The sequence below is a fragment of the Amphiura filiformis genome, chromosome 11, assembly GCF_039555335.1.
Source record: "Amphiura filiformis chromosome 11, Afil_fr2py, whole genome shotgun sequence".
NCBI classification, from domain to species: domain Eukaryota; kingdom Metazoa; phylum Echinodermata; class Ophiuroidea; order Amphilepidida; family Amphiuridae; genus Amphiura; species Amphiura filiformis.
Genome location: NC_092638.1, coordinates 14,635,490 through 14,658,777, shown reverse-complemented (window position 1 = coordinate 14,658,777; position 23,288 = coordinate 14,635,490). Strand labels below are relative to the sequence as shown.

General features: G+C 36.5%; 1 protein-coding gene across 1 annotated transcript in view; it reads right to left on the bottom strand.

The window, feature by feature from the left end:
- LOC140163497 (WD repeat-containing protein 90-like) overlaps positions 1-23,288 on the bottom strand; it is an 89,631-nt gene that overhangs the window by 4,756 nt on the left and 61,587 nt on the right. The window contains exons 31-39 of the mRNA XM_072186810.1: positions 19,841-19,985; positions 18,955-19,075; positions 18,241-18,415; positions 16,336-16,455; positions 14,926-15,112; positions 7,036-7,166; positions 6,203-6,376; positions 1,410-1,532; positions 205-289 (exon numbers count right to left, since the gene is read on the bottom strand). Coding sequence (XP_072042911.1) covers positions 205-289; positions 1,410-1,532; positions 6,203-6,376; positions 7,036-7,166; positions 14,926-15,112; positions 16,336-16,455; positions 18,241-18,415; positions 18,955-19,075; positions 19,841-19,985 — 1,261 coding nt within the window. The remainder of the gene's footprint in view (positions 1-204; positions 290-1,409; positions 1,533-6,202; positions 6,377-7,035; positions 7,167-14,925; positions 15,113-16,335; positions 16,456-18,240; positions 18,416-18,954; positions 19,076-19,840; positions 19,986-23,288) is intronic.

Here is a 23,288-nt window from a genome sequence, read left to right as displayed (position 1 = left end):
ACAGCTCCGGACGGACACACATACATCCATCCACACACACATCCACACACCCCCCCCACCTACATCCACACGCACGGACAGACAGAAATAGTGATTACTAAGTCCCATCCTGAACAAAGTTCAGGCGAGACAAAAACAAGTGGCTGCTATTATGTAAAAAGTTCTCCCAATATGCATAATTAGTACAAAAATGAAAATACTTACCATTTGTGCCTGTTAATATCAAGTGTCCTTTGGGGCTTAGATCTAAACATGTAGCCCAGTGTGTCAAGGCTGTTGTACGTATAACCTGCAAAGAACAAACACATACAAACTTCTATGAAATATTCTACTTTCTTTATACTGTAAAAGTCAATATTTTCGCGAGAAGATATTTTCGCGATTTTGAAGATTTTGTCAATTGCGTGAGAATTAAATTTCACGGTTTTGATATTGATACAATAGAAACCTAATGCAAAAGGTTATTTTAAGCCAGTTTTTATTTTCGCGATTTTATGTCCACTCGCGAAATTCGCGAAAATAAAAACCTCGCGAAAATTTCTACTTTTACAGTATTTCAAAGGAATATGAAAATTGTGTGATGTAAAATCTACTAAGCCTTAATCCTCAAAGCATGGCATAACTCAAGGATTTTTCAAAAGGTGACCTGTGGGCCAAATGTGGCCACTCTAGAAAACATATGAAACTGGCGTGTATTTGACCCTCAAGCAGGGTTTTCTTTAAGAATTTTGCAGAAGGGGTATTTTCAAATTTTGTGGACCTTGTCAATTGTTAATTTGTCCTCTGAATATTATTTATAAATACATTTTTTAACAAGATGTGTGTTTATTGGAGTACTCGGATTTCATATGCGCACCTCCGGGGGCATTCCCACTTTGGAGGTGACGTGTATGTAGATCCATTAAGACCCCTTTTGCAGCATCGCTGCCACCCAAAGACCCCATATTTTGTAATGAGCGCATGCTCTGTCACCCAAAGACACCTTATTTGTGTACATCCATATCAAAACGATGCACTTGTCGGCTGCTACATGTGCCTCATTTCACATGATAGCTAGGAGTAAATACCAGACTCATCTCAAGTGGAGGTTACTTCAAATCATCCCCAAGTGACATGGTTATGTTCTCTGTATTAATAATAAGCTATGTGACTTGGGATGATATAAAGTGACCCTCACTTAAAATGAGTCTGGTATTTATTCCCAGTTATTATGTGAAATGAGACATATGTAGCAGTCGACAAGTGCATCCTTTTGATATGGATGTACACATTTTTCCTTTCCATCTGTCACCCAAAGATTCTTATTTTCCATTTGAACAGCAACGACTGAGTCATCTATCTCTGATATATTAATTTTTTGAAATAGCAACTTCTAGTTAAAGCCATTCAGAAGTCTTGACACACCCTACCTTCTTCTGAGAGATACTGTAGAATTGAATCTGTTTTTGCATGCCATAACCAGCATAAATGATTACATCGGGGTCGGAAGGCGAGAAACGGGCCATGCTTGGTGGTAGTAACTGGTATTGAGACTGCAATGTAAAATAAAATAATTTTAAAATAAAACATGTTTCACATGTGAAATAGATCCATTTGCAGGATTGTAGATTAAAATTGGGTAGATTTTCTGATTGACAAATCCAAAATTACTTTTGGTCTAAAAAATAGTTGAGTATTTTTGGATTTGTCAATCAGAAAACCTAACCAATGTTTCACTTGATTGTTGGGTTATCCAGTTAAAAAACTACAGAAAGCTCGCCTCTCTGCTAGTGTTTGTTGTGATACACAAAGTTCACAATAATGTTACAAACTGCAAATTATCAGTCAAACCCCTGGGCTTCATGGAAGAACAGAGGATACCTTAAAACATCCACTGAATGAGTAACCCAGGCAAAAGAAGAAATAAAATAAACTAGAGCGGTTCTCGGCTTTCGCGGTTCTCGGCATTCGCGGTTCTCGGTAGTGTGGGTTGGTCCGTATGTGACGTTTCTGTTCAGAACCTTATGTGACCCTTCCCCCCCCCCCAGAAAAAAATCATCCGCCACCACTGGTTATAACAAGGGCCTTGTAAATTCAACTGGTGAGACAGAGCCTCGAATGACGTTTGTGTTTTCAGTCTGATTTCAGTTCCCTAACAGGTACAAAGTTTACGCATTATCATTAGGCCTACCAAGTATTGTATGTCCTATAATCTCTTATGTATGACATGGATCTTTACCATGATTGTGCAAGCCAAAAAAATATAATTTCAATACCCCAAACATGCGTTAAAAAAAGACCATGTTTTACACATGGAACCTCAAGTTTAGACATATAATTTAATTTTCCCTAAACCCTCATGCACAGGAAAATCATGCTGCCACCATTGGTCATGATGTAATGCATCTTTAAATGAATCTGGCTTGTGATTGGTCCCCCAGATATCGTTATTGATTGAACAAATTCATCAGGATCGGTAGAGTAAACTAGTAAACCAGAGTTCAGTAGTATCTGATCCAAGAAAATGCACTTACTGTGTATGCGTTTCAACAACCACTGTTGTCTTTGTCAACACTTGATGAGGAGTGACTGCAATCTACTGACAACCAACGCTAGAGGATATGTAAAATCAGGCGGTTTTTGGCGATTTTAGCCATTAAGCCCCCCACACCGCATAAATCTGAAAGCCCTCTGAGCCCCCTCCTGGAGACGCTTATTGCAAAATCAATGGAGAGAAACTATACTACCTTGTTTCTTAATAAAATGTAACGGGTACATCAGGCAACTATGAGAGCCAAAAAGGCCTCAAATTGAGCAAAGAAAGACATTAATTTTCACGTGCATTTCAACCAAGACGCTTCATTAGTGGTGTTCGCCCTTAATGTCATATTATCATGACCGTTTTATTTTGTTTTATGTTAAGGGCTGGGGTATGAACGTTTGGACAGTATTTATTGTGGGACATTAGAGCACATCAGACATATCGAATTGCATTCTGAATACTAAGAATGTCCTGATATCAAATAATTGTGATTTTTGAAATTAGCAATGTAATACACATTTATGACAAATCATTAAAATTGATATTTTTGATATATAACTGTTCTCGAAGTAAATTTTATAAATTTAAAGATACATTTTTTAAGTATATGTAGCTGGGAGGAAAGGCCGACGATCAATTGAAAATTTTGACCTTTTCGTATTGAAGATATGGATTTCCCCCAAAAAAAATAGGTCTTTTGGGGAAATAAAATCCATATCTTCAATATGAAAGGTCAAAATTTTCAATTGATCGTCGGCTTTTCCTCCCAGCTACATACACTTTAAGAATATGTCATTAGATTTATAAAATTTACTTCGAGGACTGTTATATATCAAAATTTGAAAATATCAAATTTTAATAATTTGTCATAAAATTTGCATTATATCGTGAATTTCAAAAAATGAAAATTAGTTGATATGAGAAAGACATTCTTCGTATAATGCAATTCGATATGTCTGATGTGCTCTCATTTCCCACAAAAAATACTGTCGAAACGCTCAAAACGCTCATTCCAGATCCCTTAAGTATATGTCATATTACCTGTTTCACATTTGTACGATTTTAAATAATTCTTTATCATGTTTATAGGACATGCTCTGTTATATTTTTATATCCTCTTTTCATTCTTGAAAAGATAGATCATGCTTTTTATTTCACCCATTGGGTATTTCTTTATTAATTTGTGTTTATATGGCGATTTCAAGTGGGATAATAACTCCTGGATGACGTAAGCATAATGTTGATAGATTTAAATATCATTATAAATAGGCACTTAATAATAATGATATTGAAATAAATTGATAAATAGATAAATTAATAGATAAATAAATAAAAGATATATAAGCCTAGATAAATAATAAATAAATGATAAACTAGGAGTAAATTGCAAACATTAAATATCTTAGAGCAAATGAGCATTTAATAAGTTTTTTGCGACAAATATTTTGCCCCTCTTGTACGTTTTATCATTATTTTATCTTTTACTAATTTTTTTTGGGACATGCTCGCTTATTTATTTGTTATGTGTTCCTCTTATCATTTGTGAAGTATTTCTTTATTTTTGTTTTAGTACAAGTGATCACTGAGTATGCTTAACTGTGGAAATATCGGTAGATAAGGTGTTTTTTATTTCACCCTTGAGTATTATTTATAAGTGTATCAACATACATTTCACATGTCATGATTTTTCATTGTTTTATTTTAAAGCAATTCTTTATTGGGGTGCATGCTCTCATATATTAGGTGGTTTTTTTTTCATGTTCCTCTTGTCATTCTTGATAGATGGCTGTTTATTTATGTCGCGTGTTAAGTATTTTTTAAATTTTTGGTCGAAGTGTATAATTATCATCACATGCTGTACGCTGTTTATTTATTTCTCCCTCATTTACTTTACTTTTGTTTTTAGATCTTTAGTTCTTTATTTTTGTTTCTGTGAATATCATCCGAAAAGTAGGCCTTCTGCACATTATGATTTTTCCTTGCTTTATTTAATTCTTTACTGGGGTGCATGCTCTCTGCTGGTTTTTTTCATGTTCCTCTTATCATTATTGACAAGATAGCACCTGCTGTACGCTGTTTATTTATTTCGCCCTAAATTATTTCTTTACTTTTGTTTTAGATTTTGAAGTTGATATCATGATATCACACGCTATGTTTTATACCAACCGCATTGTCTGGTTAAAGACAGTTCTTGTTTTAAATCCTGAATACAATGTCAACATTCAGTTCGTTCACCTCACAATGCGGTGCGATGTTATATAACTGTATATATTGCAGGGTTGCCAAACCCGCGATGTAATAGGCCTAGGTCAATAGGATGAGTTTTGAAGATTTTCCTCGCGACAATTTCCTGTCCTATAGACACCAATTGATGGTTAAGAAAAATATTGCATGACTTCTCAACATTGGCTTACGCGACTTCTGGTAGTTTTTTATCTCATAGAAACCAACGGTTGATAAAAAAAATATTGTGCGACTTTTCAATGATTTGACCCACGGTTTGCCCTCATTTGTTTGGCAACCGTGGTCTGTGTTAAGTGAATATATTTCGGTAAGAAAATAATTATCATAGACCATGTAGACAGAACGGACAATAGTCATAGGCGCTCTCCTCCATTTTGAGAAATATACTTTTACACACACACTACATTTATAATTAAAATGATCAGCCTTAAAGTTTTACCTTTTAGTGGGTTAAGCCAAACCTAAGTGGATGAAATATAAATAAACACTTCTGGCACTAATTGGTTTCCGTAGTTGTTATATGGAATACGAGCTGTCTGTAGCTACAAAATTGTCTGCAAATCGGCTTTTGCCGGGCCTCTCTTTTTCAGCGTTTTTCTCATTAAATTAGGGTCCCGTTCAAATAAAAAATAAACTGGTGTCTAGATGTAATCACAGTTAACACACCAGGAAAATTATAGAATATACAACAACCTAGTTACACCTGTAGACTGCGAACAAACATGCACCTGGCCAGACCTGGCCGTAAAACAAAGTGTTCTCCCTACGGATACCCTTAAGGGTCACACAACAAGCAAACCCAAAGTTGAACATGTGTGACATATAATTGTGTACTGAACATATTTAGCATGAGCCAAGAACCCAATGCTTACAGGTGTAACTGAATGATAAGTCATTCCAAGAAGACCTGTGATACCAGTAGGCTGCAAACCCTAAAACATTGGGTCACAAAACCACTCAGAAATAATGAAACAATTTGACATGGGATACTGGTGTTCCTACTGGCAACAAACAGGGTTATATTAACAGTAGTGGCAACATGGGTAGAGGAATGCCCCCTCCCCAAAGAAAATTCCAGGATATCAGGAAAAATCCTGAAGAATCACACCCGTGATTTTGACCTCTCTGAAATTCACTTTGCCCTCCCAATGCCCCCCTCCCCCCTGGCTGAAAAAAACAACAACTTTGTGGCGCTGCCACTGTACATTAATTCCAGAGTGTTGGGAACCCTAGCCCAGTCTATCCACTTTGCTGTTTAGCAATATATCAAACCAACACAACATTACAATGGATAAAGGAATTGTCTAATTTAACTTGTTCCATGCAAAGGTAGAAAAACAAACTAACAAACAAATCTCTTCTTTATGCAATAAGACATTTTTAACAGGCAATCTTAGTATGACTTGAGTACTTTAACAAACAAAGAGTATATCTTACTATATCTCCTTTTCTAATGACTGTGCCATCTGGTGCAAATGCAGGGGCTGGAAAGCTCAGCCAGTCCACCATCTCACAGAAATCCTTAGGCCAGTCCGCTGACCAAACACTGACACGACGGTCAGCACTTGCTGCTAGCCATAGATGGGGTGATCTCAAGCCATGCTCAGCATCCTAGATATAAAAAAAATTGTGTTACAATCATGCTACCTGGGAGCACACCTGATGAGTCAATTAAGGCTGTAAATTTGGACACTTACCAGTTATACCATGTATCGTTTTGAGTTTGGCAGCAACATCAAATTGCAGCTCTCTTTCTGATTGTGCCACCTTTACATGTGAGCGTATTATGACGCGATTCTGAGAACGGCACGCACATTTCAGGGCTACGCAACCTCAAACATGCAGCAACATCACTACTGAACTGGAAGCGACACAATGTATGAAGTTCCTGTCCTGGGTACAGACAAATTACTGACAAAAAAGTTGCACATACTAATCTGTACACCAAAGGGACAGTTACCAACATGAATGCAAAGTGATGGCAAGTGTTAAGATATACAACCCTAAAATGAACATTACAAGCAAATTTGTCCCTATGCCTCACTACTATGCAGCTTCTATGCACCTGATTACAACATTTTGCTTTCACTTCCTTTTTCGCCCATGCAATTTCTTACCGGATCTTCCCATATTTTGCTTCTTTTCATCTTTCCTTTGTTCATTCTTTGATCCTTCCTTATTTCATTCTACTTTTTCTTCCTTTAACTCTTTTTTTCTTTCCTTTGTATGTTGTTTTAATCCCAACTTAACTTCCCTCTTGTTTCACTCACCTGACTTCTAGTGACATCCATGTCAGTGATGGGCGCACCTTTGTGATCATTGATTACACGCATCGTCATCCCTGTAGTAGGACTACTGATAGCTATGAGCCCATCACTACCACCTGATATGATCACATGACCTGGAGGAAATATTCAAAACAATTAATAACAATTAAATGTACACCAGAAATCATGGAAAGAATAAACAATAAAAACAAAACTGTATATTTTCTTACAATTATTGCAGTCACAAAAATTGACAACTTGGCACAAGTCTTCCAGAAAATGAAAACTATTCCCTTATGCTGTAGCCAAATCCTTCCCACAGAAATAGATGCAAAAGGGAAAATATTTAAAATCAATGTTGATCTACTCCTTAAATGACTATTCTGTATTCCTACAAACCTCAAATTCTTCCCCAGATGGTGAAGTTTGGACACTTCATTGCATCAAGGGAAAAACTAATGGTTCAAAGTGAAGACATGATTTGGGACAGTATAAAACACTAGGGTTCTTTATCAGTGACAGCGCTATGGGGGTGGGGGCAGTGTTTACTCTTGGATGCGCCAAATGAAACAATTTCTTTCCAAATTGGCCCAATTTTGGCTCAGTAATTCCCAAATTGACTAATTGTAATACAGCATTACAAATTTGTGTGGGCCAAAAATAATTTTCACTGGGCCAAAACTGACACATATGGCCTCTGAGTAAACACTGGTGGGGGGAGGGCATTTTCCCCCCACTTTTGAGGCAAAACCCCCAAAATCAAGTAAATTTCCACTTTTTGCGGCCGGCCCCTGAAATTCACTTTGCCCCCCAATGCCCCCCCCCCCTTTATTATTATAAAGCAGGGTAAGTCAGCCTTAGAAAATGTGTTCCAAAAAGAGGAAGGTGGAACTTGAAATTGATCTGTGTGCAAGTCTATTTGGGCTTGTGCTTGATACTAAAAAAAAAGTTGTGGAGCGTGGTACATGTGATATATGTGACAAGTTAAAATGTCCAAGTTGTGGATACATGTGATATGTGACATCCATGGTGTTATCAAGTACAAGGGCAGCTAAAGCTGAAATCATTTCCTGCAATCAAGTATACCTGTAGCAGTACAGGCTGATACCAATTCCCATGATCAGTTGCATCCACCCTTTACAATGATAATATGGTGACTGAAGACGAGGTTGCCAAAAAAAGTGGGTCAAATACAATTGAAAGTCACCCATTTTTTTCTCTTAACCATTGGTTAAAATTGTCAAAAGTCATGGGGGAAGTCTTCAAAAGTCGCACAATTGGGCTACCAAATTGCATGTTTGGCAACACTGACTGAAGGTTACATGTGGTCATATCCAGCATAGGTACCTTGTGTTACAGGAAGGGCTGCCTGTACAGGAAGTCCATATCCAGAGCAACAATTTTGTAGTAGAATTATTTCACATTTTAAGGATATTAGCTTTGTATTCATCTCTTAAAATAAAACAATGATTTAATTTATTTCAAGTTGTTATTACAACCATAGCTGCCTTATTACTGTTTTAAATTTAGACAAAAGTAACTGTTTAACCCCATTAGAACTACCTGCCGATTGGTCAAAAAGAAGTTTTCATTATCAATTGGACCAATCAGCAACATTGTTAAGAATATTTTCACCATGCAACAAAATTGGGGTGAATTATTTGCAAAGCTCCATTCTGATTGGTGATTAAAATGAACATACCGTGTAATTGACCAATCACAGGTAATGTTAGATCGGCAGGTACATGTAGTGCTCAGGGGTTAAATAACAAAAAACAGCTATCACATGCACTGAGACTACTTTGTCGCACTAACACAACAATCTATAATGGGCTATTCCATTTAAAATCCACACTACCACTGTGGAAGATTTTGGTCACAGGGGGAGTATGCATTTCATATGGAATGAACATATTAGGCAGCTCCATTTGAATTTCATACACCCTCTGAGAAAGATTCAACCTGAATCTTCCACTGAGGAGTGAGTTTCAAATGGAGCTGCTAATGTCAATTCCATTTGAAATTCATACTCCCCCTGTGGAGAATATTTCTAAAAGCTTCCACAGGGGTAGTGTGGAATTTAAATGGAATAACCCAATGGGAGCAATATCAAAAATGTGTTATATTGAGGATTAAATCATAAGTAAATTTGAAAAAATGTTACCTTTAAAAGCATAAGGACAAGGCTTGACATGCAACTCAGTATATTTGATTGCACAACTTCACCTTAAAGTAACTATATTCAAGAATGACATTTAATAACACATACAATACATACATGTACATTGTACATATTAAAATGAAACCATTAAAATTTCTAAAATAATACCATACATTCATAGTATGAATGTATGGTATTTCATACTAAAAGTTTTGAAATAAATGGCAAAATTGTCTGTACATTATCATTTAGGAAGTTTGTGACTCAAATTAACTATCGATTTTGATAAGTTAAAATATCTTTTTCCTCAATTAAATTTTTACATATTCAGCAGTCCATTCATGACAAATTGACTTTGTATTACTTACTGTAAATTTGTGAAAATAAAGTAACTTTATAAAATGTGTGAGCCCTGAAACCACACGTCAAGTTTCTGGTTTTGTTGTGACACTATCACCCGCTGGTTCCTGTTCCTCCTGTTACTGTATATCTATATTATTCACAAAGTAAACCCATTCAATGTACATGTAGTACTACTTCCTCCACCATTACACATGTATTTCTCTATTGTATACAAGTGATTGTGTATGCATAGTTTGCTGTGCTGCAATAATTTGTGGACTGAACTTTTCTAAAAACAATTTTTGAGACAAGATGGATGATTCCAAGACTCCTGCTTCCAATTCGCTAACAGACTGCGGCATATGCCACTCAACTATTGAGAAACCTAAAGCGCTTCTCTGTTTGCACACATTTTGTCTAAAATGTTTGAAAGCTTGTATTGATGAACAGGATGCCGAGATGCAGAAAATAACGTGCCCTGTATGTCAAGAGGAAACAAAACTTGCACCACTACAGGAGGTTGAAAGCTTGCGGGATAATTTCTTTGTAAGTGAGCTTCTTGAGAAACGCAACGCGCAGATTGACTGTACAGGATGTGCTAAAGAAGGTCGTAATGCTGTTGGCCGCTGTTTAGAATGCAGCGATTTTCTGTGCCAGAAATGCTGGGAGTCGCACACAGAAATGCGTGTGTTTAAGACCCATCAGGTATGTTCAATGGATGACATACGCAATGGTGATGTGGAAGGTTACGGTCAGAAAGAGTCTGGTGAAGTCTTGTGGTTTTATTGCAAGACCTGCGGAATCCAACACAGTCATGCCGATCATGATTATGTACTTATCTTGAAGAGTGATAATAATGAGGTCAATTTAACAAAATCAAGTAGTGAACAGCAGTTGACTGTACCATCACCTGCATCACGCAGCCCTGTGACGACTTTGGACCGTAGACGAAACGATGTTGGCATATGGCTGTTGCACAGAGAGTTTGGAAAAGATGGCCTCGGACAGTTGCAACGAGGTGCTGGTATCGCAGTTTGTCCTAATGGGGACATTGTGGTAGCTGACAAGAATGCATCGCAGGTCAAGATTTACAGTAGTGATGGGTTGTATAAGCACAGTTTGAACTCAAAGCAAGTCCATTCTAAAATAACAGCCAAGAAAGCTGTGTCTTTACCAACTAGCACTAGCCCGAAAGCGTCATAATACCCATGATGTGCCATCTTCCCCACACAATGTAGTGGTGAATGCTGCTGGCGAGTACTTTGTTACTGATTTATCCCATTATGTTAAAGTCTTTGATGCCCAAGGTCTTTACAAGTATCACTTCACCGCCATCTCTACTCAAGGTGAGAAGTCAGATACCAATGACGTCCCGTTAGAAGGTCTTGCAAATGGTAGCGATGGGACTCTATTGGTTGGAGCTAATGGCAACACAGACTGGTACATCAGTAAACACAAGCAGGATGGAACGCACATCGAATCAGTCAACGTCAGGATTCGGCCCACTTACCTCTCCACATTGCTAGACGGTAAAATTGTGGTCAGTTCTCAAAAAGGAGTTCAAATCCTTGATCCCACAGGTCAGCTTCTCCACACGCTTCATGCGCCACCAGGAGTCACTCTGTGGAACACGGCAGGAGTGTGCTGCACTAAAGGAATTGTCTTTGTTGCTAACTATCTGGGAGATTGTATGGCCGTGTACTGTTTTTCAGTCACTGGAAAATATCTAGGATGTGCTACGAGGGAGGTGCGATCACCAAAGGGACTGACCATCACAGATGACGGCAAGAAACTTCTTGTGGTAGATACCAATGGGAAAAGTGTCAAGGAGTTTATCTTGATGCAAATGCAGTGACAATTATGATACGGAATGTCAAAATAACTGTGGCAACTTAAAATTATATATGCTAGCAAGGTTTTGCAAATTACATTATAGCTTTCTCAGACTCTTAAGGCCCCGGTGCCCAATCTCGCCGATTAACTCTGCGTCATCTCGGAGCATTTCGATGGCTCTCCTGCAGCTTGCAGTTTCAAGCCGCAGTACGCCGACGAATTAATATAGTGTAGCCATATCCCTGGTTGCGAAATCGCGAGCATTTACGGGCATCGAGTCCGCAATATCTTGCCATCTTCTTGTTCTGCGGTTTGTCATTCATTACTCGAAACCTTTATATTAATGTTTTTCATTGTTTATTGTAGTACCTACTTGAGTTTACTCACCGTGAGCAATTTGCGGATCAGTCGAAAGAATCAATGCACTCAAGGACACTAATTTGTAAGGGTATTGTTGCCAAGTGTTATAAGCCGGTTGCGAGAAATACAGGAGTTGGGCCGATCAAGCCGATGAACAGGTGACTGAACATGGCTTTTCATCGAGCAGACAGACATTTTGTTAGTGCATATCGCAACAGTATTTTATTTCCCAGCATATGTGCATCGGCGTGGGTCTGCGGCTTAGGTTCCGGACACGGCGAAGAGTTAATCGACGAGATTAAGCACCCAGGCCTAAATCTGCAATAATATGTACATGATATGGGAAGGTCTCAATTTGGGATAAGATAAAGCCGCAGACACTTGCATGCAAAGTGGATCAACAGGCATTTTCTTGAAATAAGAAATAGTCTAGGCATGATTTTAGAGTAGATCATACAATTCAATGTGTCTTTTGTTTCAAGCAAAGTGGACATAACTTTTTCATACTACTAAGACTAACAATTGAGTATATGAATACAAAACCCACCCAAGTCCATACGTTGGCCAAATTGAGTTAAGCATGGGAAATTGTTGCCTGTCATATGTATGAAAGAACAACTCAAATTCATCATCTGTGTCTATTGAGCATGTGAGAAATAGCATGTATGAAAGAACCACCCAATTCCGTGATTTGAGTCTTGTAACACATTGATTGAAATCCAGTATGTATAAAAGTTAACTTGTAACACATTCATTGTTGGAGAGTGACTTTTGAAAAAAAAATGGGTTTAATAAAGGAACGTGTGTGGTTTATATTACATGGCATAATGCTTATCAACATCATACATACTTGTGTGCTTTATTTTGTATTACCTTACTAGTGGTAATCTCATTCCAACATTGTTGTCTTTGTATATGATTTAAAAAACCACCCAAGCCCAAAATTTAAAATGAACCCTACAAAGTCCCTGAAATGCTAATCGTCATATTTTACACAGTTTATTCCACTCATTTGCACGTAAAACTTACCATATTGACCAGGTAAATGTAACTTAAGGAATTAAAATGATACACATGGTTTTCTCTCAAAATCACTTCCCATGGACTTGGGTGGGTTTTGTATTCATGTATTCAATTTCTTTTCTTTTTTTAATGAACAATCAATGCACTAAAAATGACTACAAATACTTATGAAAATGTAATTTTTGTAGATATTTTGCAAAAAAATATTGCATTATTGTCCATGGTACATGTACTTTTATTTTGCATAATTTTGCCACGAAACTTATCAAAGCGTTTCTAATGACTTATTGCGGGATAGGGTTTTACGATGGGATAGGCTTTCTAATGACTTAATTGATTATGTATCTAATTGGCATATTTGTAATTGCTAATTAATTATAGGCAGCATGAAAATAAGGGGTTAACTGGAGGCTAACTAGACATCATTAGGAAGAACACTTTGACTATAAGTTTCAGACCCAAATTATATAATTCATAGAATTTATTACAGAAATATTTGTAAACCTTTGGAGAAAATTAATATTCATGAGCATATTTTAACCATTGGCATTGTCCTCATGAAATGTAATGACCTATTGGTATTGAGACCATTAAAATAAAATGAAAATTTAATTGCACCACGTTATCAAAAAAATCAGTATACCCCAAGTGATCATGCCCAAACCCTTATTAGTTTATACGAAAATTGGTATTTTTGACCAAATTGACCTCATCATATTTGACAATTTTAGCTTTAAAAATTACACATTCTTGCGAGCTTCATTCCAGTTTAACATCATATTTCTTCATTCATTTCTGGTTTAACGTCATATTTGATCATTTTAGCTTCAAAATTGTTCATTTTTGCACACATTTCTTCCAGATTCTCAGAGCGCATTTCTTTAACTATTTTACACCAACCTGCACCCTCTCCCATGTCAAAAAGAAATCTGCTGTACCATTTGGTACACTGTCATCAGAGGCAAAGACAAAAGCTGTAGGGAATATACACAAATTCCTCTTTGAGGAGGTGAACCTCTTCTATTCTATATATTGAGTTACGCATCAATTATCCTCTTTTTATTTTAAGGGTACTACACCCTTCGATAATTTTGTGTCTATTTTTGCATTTTTCTCAAAAACTAAGAACACACTGGTAACAAAATTTATATTATAGGGGCAAGGAATCCAGTTACTATACTGGAATTTCAGTGACCCACAGCAAGCGGTTTGGTATTTATGATAAGAAATAAGATACCGCTATGATGTACCTCATTTGCTATCATATTTACTGAACCGCTTGTCTTGAGTCACTGAAATTTCAGTGAAGTAATTGGATTCCTTGTCCCATAAATATATATAACTTTTCAGTGTTTTATTATTTTTTGAGAAAAGTGCAAAAATAGTCACAAATTTACCACAGGGGTGTAGTATCCCTTTAAGTGGATATTTTGGGTGGTATTTTGAGTCATTCAATGATGAGTAGAGCTAAATTGAATATTTTAGCAATGTGCCGAAGTGTTCAGAAAAAGTTCTATAAATTAAATGGGGGTCCAATCTTTCCCAAACATTTATGGATCACAAAAATGTTATAGATATATTCAGGACAAACAAGGTCAGCTGTTTCATCCCTTCAATAAGGCGCCATTTCCTATCATTTCCCCAGGCACACAAACCCTAGCTACTCCCCTTTTAGAACAATTTCTAACATAGTCTTGCGCACCTACGGCACTCTCCAGCAAGGAACCATAAGCCCTACCTCCAATCTTTGGGATATTACGTTTTGTTACCTGGAGAGATTTGATCATGTCTCACCTCCTTTTTTAACCAAACCGACAGTAATAACTCTTGTATTGAGGGACCAACATTTAACCACAAATTGCCTCAGGCAAAACTCACTTCCTGGGAACTAAATACCAGACGAGGTTATTTTTATGTAACTCATTGACCCATTTGTGTTATATACTGCCTCTAGCTATAATGACATCCTTGTGATCTGGTCAACTCATTGACAGACACAAACCTCAGGAGGGAACTCAATTTTTGATCAATCTCTCCACGTAGTGAAACGTAATGAATGCTATGATAATTTGAATTTTCTCTTTCAATGTTTCAGAACAGCAAATTCTTTTTTGGGGGTTACCAAAAATGTCCTTATTTTTCTTCAATTTATGAATCATGCAAATGTAACTTACCATCAGATGAATATATAATAGCAGTGACAGCCACTGCATGGGGTTGCATCTTCAGTACCATTTCCACCACACCCAGGTCAAATACACGCACTGTGCCGTCACTATACCCTGCTACGATGTTCTGTAACTTATTCATATCTGGCGCATTAACAGCTGTGGCTGGGCTGAACGCCATGCAGTTGCAACTCTGTGGGACACAAAGATGTCAAGACATAAAATATGAGATTATTTTTTAGCAAGCAAACACACAAACGCTGGAAACTGAGTATTACATAAGGCAAAAAAAAAGACTGTTTGCTTGTCCTCCACAGACCGACCCTAATCTGGGAAATCTGGAAAAAAAAATTATTTTGGAAATTCCAGAAAAAGTTTTCTTTCAACATTTTTGACATCCTGAAAAGTTTCTACACACTTCTAAAAACATGAATGAAGTGGTATACCCCTGAGCACTACCTGCCAAATCTAACAGAGAAATATCCCAATTCACATTTATTTGGCCTATTTATTAAGCTAATTAAAGGCATACAGTCATGTTTTGGCTATGACTTTTAGAAAAAATATTTTTAAAAAAATCCCAACCAACCGACCCAATTCTGAAAATGTTGGAGGACAAGACTTTTTTGGCCTAATGCTTATTCCATTAGTGCCAAATTAAATTGTAATTATGGCTTTGAGGACTTAAATGACAAAATTGTAAATTTTTAATAATTTAAAATAATGAAATCCCATGTTGTATTGTAATTCTACATTATTCATTTTGTTGTCTTGTATATTCACCTACTGAGTGTGTCCTGGGATGTATGTACATTACTAATATTTTATTAATTTTGATGTATTTTTAATGATTAATAAAAAAGAAATTTCAATAAAAAATTGAACGGAAAAATGTGATATAAACACCTACCAAAAAGTAATTAATTACCCCCTTTATTACGATATAAAACTCAAAATATATGCATCAAATTTAAAAACTGAAATAGCAAAAACAAATCCAGGTTAATTCTGCAAATTTTGATACCTCATTTGTCTGGATAGCTCAAAGTTTGTAGCCATGGTGATTCTTTGAATGAAAAAGATGCATTTTCAAAAGTTGCATTAAAAGCTACTCAAGTCAGTGTACCATTAAAAGACTGGTCAAGGATGACCCGCGGTGATCAGTGACGACCAGGTACTCAACATTTTCAATGGGTTAAGGCGCTACTTTTGAATGGGGTCTTTTTCATTCAAATGGTCACCATGGCATCAAATTATGGGCTATTAAGACAAATGAGGCATCAAAATTTGCAAAACATGACTGGGTTTCCATTTGCTATTTCAATTTGAAATTTTGATGCATAGATTTTGAGTTATTATCGCATAATAAGGGGGGGGGTAATTACTTTTTGGTAGATGTTTATTTGGTTGTCTTACCTGATCTAATACTTGAAATTGTACAGTCTGCTCCATTTCATTCACTGAATAAAGACGTAGACTACCATCGTCAGCACATGAAGCAAAGAAATCAGCATCACTGAATATCACAGCATTCACCTGCCATTTCAAAAACAAATAATATAGGCCTATACAATTTGTTCCAAACTTTAATTTCATTATACTTTCACAAATATGACCCAATATAATTTCTTGGTGTAGATTATTCATCCTATAGTTTTAAACACTATTTTGTAAGTTAATCTAAAACTGGAATTAAATTTTTAAACTGACTTTGCTACATTGCATCCCAAAGTTGCATAATCAATCAGATGCCTGATGAAGTCCGATGGTGTTGGATGCAACATAGCAAAGTGAGTTCCAGTTTTACTCATTAGATCAATTTACAAAATAATGATCCAATCATACCGTGGAAACTTGGCATGTTGCCCATGGGGATTGATGCTAAGTCAAGTACCCTGTGAGCAAACTAAAAAATAGCGCAAATAGCGTGAGCGTACACAAAAGAAACTTCGCGCGATGTCGCCAGGTCTGAACGCTGTACCGGCGTCAGCTGAATTTGAGTACGCTTAGAGCGCACAGGCATGGAAAATTCCTATCTGTTTATTTATTAATCTGTGGATCCAAAAATATTAGTAAGAATAACCAGGAAGGTTTTCTATCCATTTTCAGCAGATGTACATGAAATGAGATGAAATGAAAGTAAAAGACCTTAGTATCATAACCATTTAACATGAGGAGCTGTATGGTGTTTATTATGGTAATTATGAGCTCTGTGGTGATTACAACAATTTGGATCATTCACAAATAGATTAGTAAAGTATGCGGAGCATTATAGACATAATAAAACACTACAGTTATGACCATAACAGCTCAGAAATATTTGGTATATAAACCTGTATGTTTTAAACTATTCCTCTGATTCTGATTCTGAAACTTTTGGTGTGATGGTTACATATTCACATCGCAGCGTGTCACACAAACAGGTCTTTTGCATTGACTCTGCATTTTGCGTTTTCATGCGCATTGCTTTGAATGCCTCATTTTTACACAGGCTGATCTCTTGGATCCAATTTTAACTGATGATGTCACAGGAAAAATGTCTATAAGTTGGTAATCTTTTCCAGTCTGGCCTAGGTTGGGTCAGATGTAGTATTGCAATGTTTCTCCAGATATTGGAAGGTGGTATCAAGCTAACAATTAGACTGATAAGCTCATCTTCACACTTACCAAATGGGCAAGCAGTGGCAGTAGCGGCACCAAGAATTTTTGTTTTGGGGGGGGCATTGAGGGCAAAGTGAATTTCAGGGAGGCAAAATCACCAAATTTTATGCAAAATTGCCGCAAAAGGTGGACATTATTGTAATCTTGGGTTTTTACTGGGGGTGGGGGCAACATTTCTGACGGGGGGATTAGAGAATTAAATATTTTGCCTATAATAAGTGCTACTTTTTTGTTGCTCAGTATAAACTGTCCATTCAATGTCTTGAAAGATTTTAATAAATCTGATGACAACTTACCATTCATATATACCCTGTTTCCATTACACTTAGCTAAGTGTCATCCACAGAATTAGAGACAGAGAACCGGGACTCGATCGCCATCTTCATACAGGCATAAAGCAAAAATTGCCTCGGAATGCGCCCGAGGCAATGCAAGCGCGACATGGATGATGGGCGCATTTGAAAGACGCACAGAGATGGGACCTGCACACGATACCAAGACGCTATGATGAGATGCAAAATTGTTTTCGTTTGTCTCCGCGCACCGTCAGCAAGGACCCGAATACCCCCAATTTTCTCCCCACAGCTGCCGGCGCGATTGTATATGGCGGTATAGGGAGTCCCGGTTCTCCTGCTCTAATTCTGTGGTGTCACCACATACCTTGTTTCCATGGCAACTCGTCAATCGTATGCTACTCCTTTCAATCCAATTGATACACCATAGGGTCCCAGCTGATGTGCCTACGACACCAATATCCAATGTATCATCAAATTCTGCGGCTATTATGGATCCATCCAACAGCATCTCGTCCTCCATGACTAGTCCTTTGCCAGGTCTAAGAAAAGGAAGATAACATTCATTAATTTTATAGTTTGCACTTAAATTTGCACCATTTCATGCCAGTCTTTAGGTCTTGTTTGTATTACCCTTGAAAGCTCCAAAGTTAGGGAGTCAGTCAGTATTTTTGTTGTTGTTGATATAATACAATATTAAAAACTGCAAGTTCACCACAAAATACAATGTTAAACAATGATTTATAAGGTTTGTCAGCCAATTTTTAAAAATCAATGAGGCAGTTTAGCGAATTTGTAACGCCAAAAACTTCCAACAGGCTACTTTATTCCGAGAAAAGGTTTCTTGCGATGCGACATCTCACCAGAACTATTACAAATTACTAATTAAAGTCCTATGCTTTGTCTACTTTCTTTAACTGTACGCAAAATAATAAATAGACCAGGCAGATCAACTATATAACTCTTAATGTGGGTCTACTTTTCGGCGTAGTAGTAAAAGCCTAATAATTCCTGCCGATTACGCGCTGATCAAAGTATATTACTTTTATCTGTGGGTCTGTAGCCTGTATGTCATACTTACACACTAGTACCCACTGCTGCTAGTCTAAGTTCACCAACCCCATACACAGACCACAGCCTCAATAAATTAGATCCACTTCCCGTTATGAGACGACTGCTGCCAAAGCGACTCACTATCATACCTGCACAGATATCACAAATAGGTTTAAATGATGTTTTTGTGATTGAAATGTTTCTTTTCAAACAGACAAATGCATCCACGCTCACCTTTACTATTTGATGAGGATGAGATGATGTTTGTTTGTTCATAGTTTCATTGTGTCATTATCAAATTAATGGAATTGCATCCTCTCCAAAGTATTTATTCATAAATACAGAAGAGAGAATATTACACCATACACCATATGCACATCCCAACCAAAAATTGCTTGTTTTGTCAGTGACATACAAACAAACACAGGTTTAGGCCTCTAAACATTGTTAGATTTTGTAAAGGACATTCCAAAAAATACATATACCGTATTCGTCCGAGTATAGTCCCATGCTCGAGTATAATTTGTATTCATGTCATACTCTATTAATGATTTCAAAATGCATTGAATTTGAATGCATTTTGAAATCATTAATAGAGTATGACATGAAAACAAAGTATCAATTTTCATATTAAAAATACAAAATATCTTGGAATTTTTTATTTTTTTTTTTTTTTTTGAAATTAGAGTATAATTCCACCCCCAATTGTGAAAAATTTTCACATAAAAAACGGGTGGGACTATACTCGGACCAATACGGTAATATGGACAATACACAACCAATGGGGCAACTGACTTGTTGTCAAGTGCGCTGATCAGCCAAACTGTGATTGTTTATCTCTTCTGTGTGTACGCTCGTGTACGCTTGTCGCACAGCTCGAACCACGGAAGTAATAAAAAATTAACTTTACCTACCTATTTCACTTGTATCAGCATCCCAATGCATAAAGCATGAGTTATGCCTAGTGTCCCAAGCTGATAACACACCTGTATTGGTACCTGCATACAATACACTGTCTCCACCATATTGCAGATAGGTAAACGATATCTCACCATCAAACTGTCAAAATGAAAATGAATGGGAGTCAACATTTATAATCCTATATTTCACTGTCATTTTGGTGCAGTACAAATACAATATGGGGCAAGAGAACTGTTCTTATCAATGAAAAAAATTATTGTTTACCAAATTGGGACATCTTTTAGAAGAAAAAAGAGAAAAGAATTTCAGTCATCAATTCTGAATGCGGTTTGGGTAGACTTAGTTTTAAAGCCATATTGTCCCCTCTTAATTTTGAGCCAAACAAATGAGGCAAATCAAAGAAAATTGCTATTGATGTGCTATGACCATCCCATACGCCACGTACATATCGAGGGTTTACAGCCAGAAGTAGCTATGTCTACAATTAAATGTTACTCATTTCGGCAACAAATGGACAGTTCATTCTGTGCTCTATATAATGTAAGTGACTTTGGGGTATGTACATTGTCACTTGCATCTAACTAACCATGCTAACTGTTTAAGTGCATATACCGCAAAGTCACTTGCATTTATTATGGAGGGCAGAATAACCATCCATTTGTTGCCCAAATGAGTAACATGTAATTGTGAACATAGCTACTTCTAGCTCTATAAGCCCTTGATATACAAGGTTAGGGACATCGCATATGAGTTCAACTAATATTTTGATCGTATGAATAAAATGACAGGACACATCATTTTATTAAACATCTCAAATTGTGTCACAAATGCAGCACCTAAAGCCTTAATATTTGCAGGGTATGTTAGTTTTAAGTACATTAACATTGTGTAAAAATCAGGATTTTGAAAAATATTGAGGGCGTCCTCTTGAGTAAATGTTACATATGGCTTAACATGCTTTTATATATGGCTGCAGTAACACATCTCCCCCAAGGTGCATAAAATCAATCATTGGCAAGTACATCTGCTATTGATAGGCTGATTTGTTTTGTCCATCAGGGGGTCACTCCACATAGCTCATTGTGGAGGTAATGTATATGTAGGGCTGTTCAGACACAAAAACATTTAATTTCTAGAGTTTTATAACTGGTGAGTTATAACGTCATTGTGCGCAGGTGGATATTTGCCAATGCATGTGTACTGTGTGTGTGACGGGGTGTGAGCAATAGCTACCTTTTGTCATGGCATCAAATTTAAGGTTAGTGAGACTTGAGGTGCTTTCAGGAGAAACTTTACCCAATTGATGAATAATCTCAAATGATATTTGATACTTCCTGTATCAACACTACAGGTAAGATTATACAGTAAGCCAAAAAACTAAGGTACCAGTTATGTTCACCCCTGTATATCCTAAATAAAGTCAAGTATGTTAAAATTAAAACAAGCAGCCAATACCTGTACTCTTTAGCTCTGATTTAAGACCTTATTTGTTGAAATTGGTTGAGAATTAAAGAAACAGTGATCTAAAACCTAACGAAGAAATGAAATACTTTTGTGCAAAAGTTGCACTTTTGTGTTCTAATCAATGAAAGCACGACGCTAGTTTTAATGTGCTAATCAATGGAAGCACGGCGTTGGTTCTCTTGTTCGCGAATGCTTTGTGTACAAATCAATAGGGCTTGCAATGGAGCAAACTGCAACTTTTAAATTGGCATCTTCCTTGGGTATTTGGATCGTCGTGGTTTTATTTCTTGAACAATTTCAACAAATGAGGTCTTAAATTCAAGCTAAAAGATGCAGCTATTGGCTGCTGCATGGTTCCAATTATGACACATCTGTCTTTGTTTAGGATATACAGGGGGTGAACATAACTGGTACCTTAATTTTTTGGCTTACTGTATAGGCCTCCTATTATAAACGTTATACAATAAGACATGACAGCCTCATCATCATTTAAATAAAATTATGTTCTCCAGGAGGCCTGAACATTTCACATAATAATACAAATAAAACATGTGGTTGTGGAATCTATCTAGAGAAATAATATCTATACTAAATTACTATTAATTAGTAATAACTTACAGGAATGGTTTCTATCTATTTTAAGCTGGAATAATGGGATAAAATGATAGAAATCCTGGATGTTTAATGTGGAGCTCTATGGGGGATTTAATGTTGTAAATATAGAATTTAAGGCCATCTCTAAAAAAGAGTGTGAGCCTAAATGGCTATAAGCTTGGGACATCACAACACGTGTTCTAATTGGTGTCAGATCTAATAATAATAATATTTATTTGAATTATTTGCAAAATAACAAAATAACAGTACATTTACACACTTTACATTTCTTACACTTAACAAATGCAAATAATTCAGGATGAGTGAATGGACTGAAAGTCCAAACACAGAAGTGCCCACTCATCCTGCACATGAATGAATACATAGTTAATTAGTAACTAGAAATAGCGATAAGCTACATTTGTCCAATAAATCCATTAAGAAATCTTGAAACAATGCATAAAATTCAAGCATTTGAAAAAATATAAGTCAAAGCATGTAATACCACAATCATTTAAGCATATTCAAAGAAAAAGATTTATTTTCAGACTTAAATACAATAAGGTTATTAACATGGTGCAGTTCAGTGGGAATTCCATTCCAAAGGCGTGGAAGGGAGACAAACATAGAATTAAAGAAAGAAGAAGTTTTAGCAGTTTGGTGCAATAGCCTAGAATTATCCGAAGTACTTCTTTGAACCAGAGAACCAAAAGAAGCAGGCCCAATCTCATTGATTATTTTAAATCCAAAGACTAATCTTTGACACTTGAAAACATCCTCAAGTTTAATTACTTTCAGGTCTACAAGCCTCTCAGAATATGAACATGATGAAGGACGGTCATCTAAATCAACTTCAGGAAAATCTTTGTAGAACACAGTACGTGTGATTTTCCTCTGGATTTTTTCCAACCTATCAATATGATTCCTTTGAAATGGAGACCAGACACAAGCACAATAAACAATATGAGGCAAAATGAGAGATTTGTAAAGATTAAGTAAAGCAACAGAAGTCATATTTCTGGTACATCTATGAAACTAATCTACATGTATTATAATGATACAATTAATACCTGCCAATAATGCACTGTTGGTTTGGAAAGGGTGGGTTTGAGAGGTCCACAAAATGCTTAAAAGGGTGGGTTTGAAAAATTTCTGGTTAAAATGTGTGTCCAAATTTAGGGTGGTTACTGATAAAAAAGGGTGGGTTTAGAAGTCAACAATTGCAATCTCAAAGCTTACTGTAATTTCTGACTGAATGACGCTAAATGAAACACAAAAAACATTGAAATCCCATTCTGTAGTGTTTGGTCATCTAAAACTTCAATAAATTGAAGTTTGTAATTCTCTTTGGATGCAAATCTGCACCTCCTAGACCAACATAAC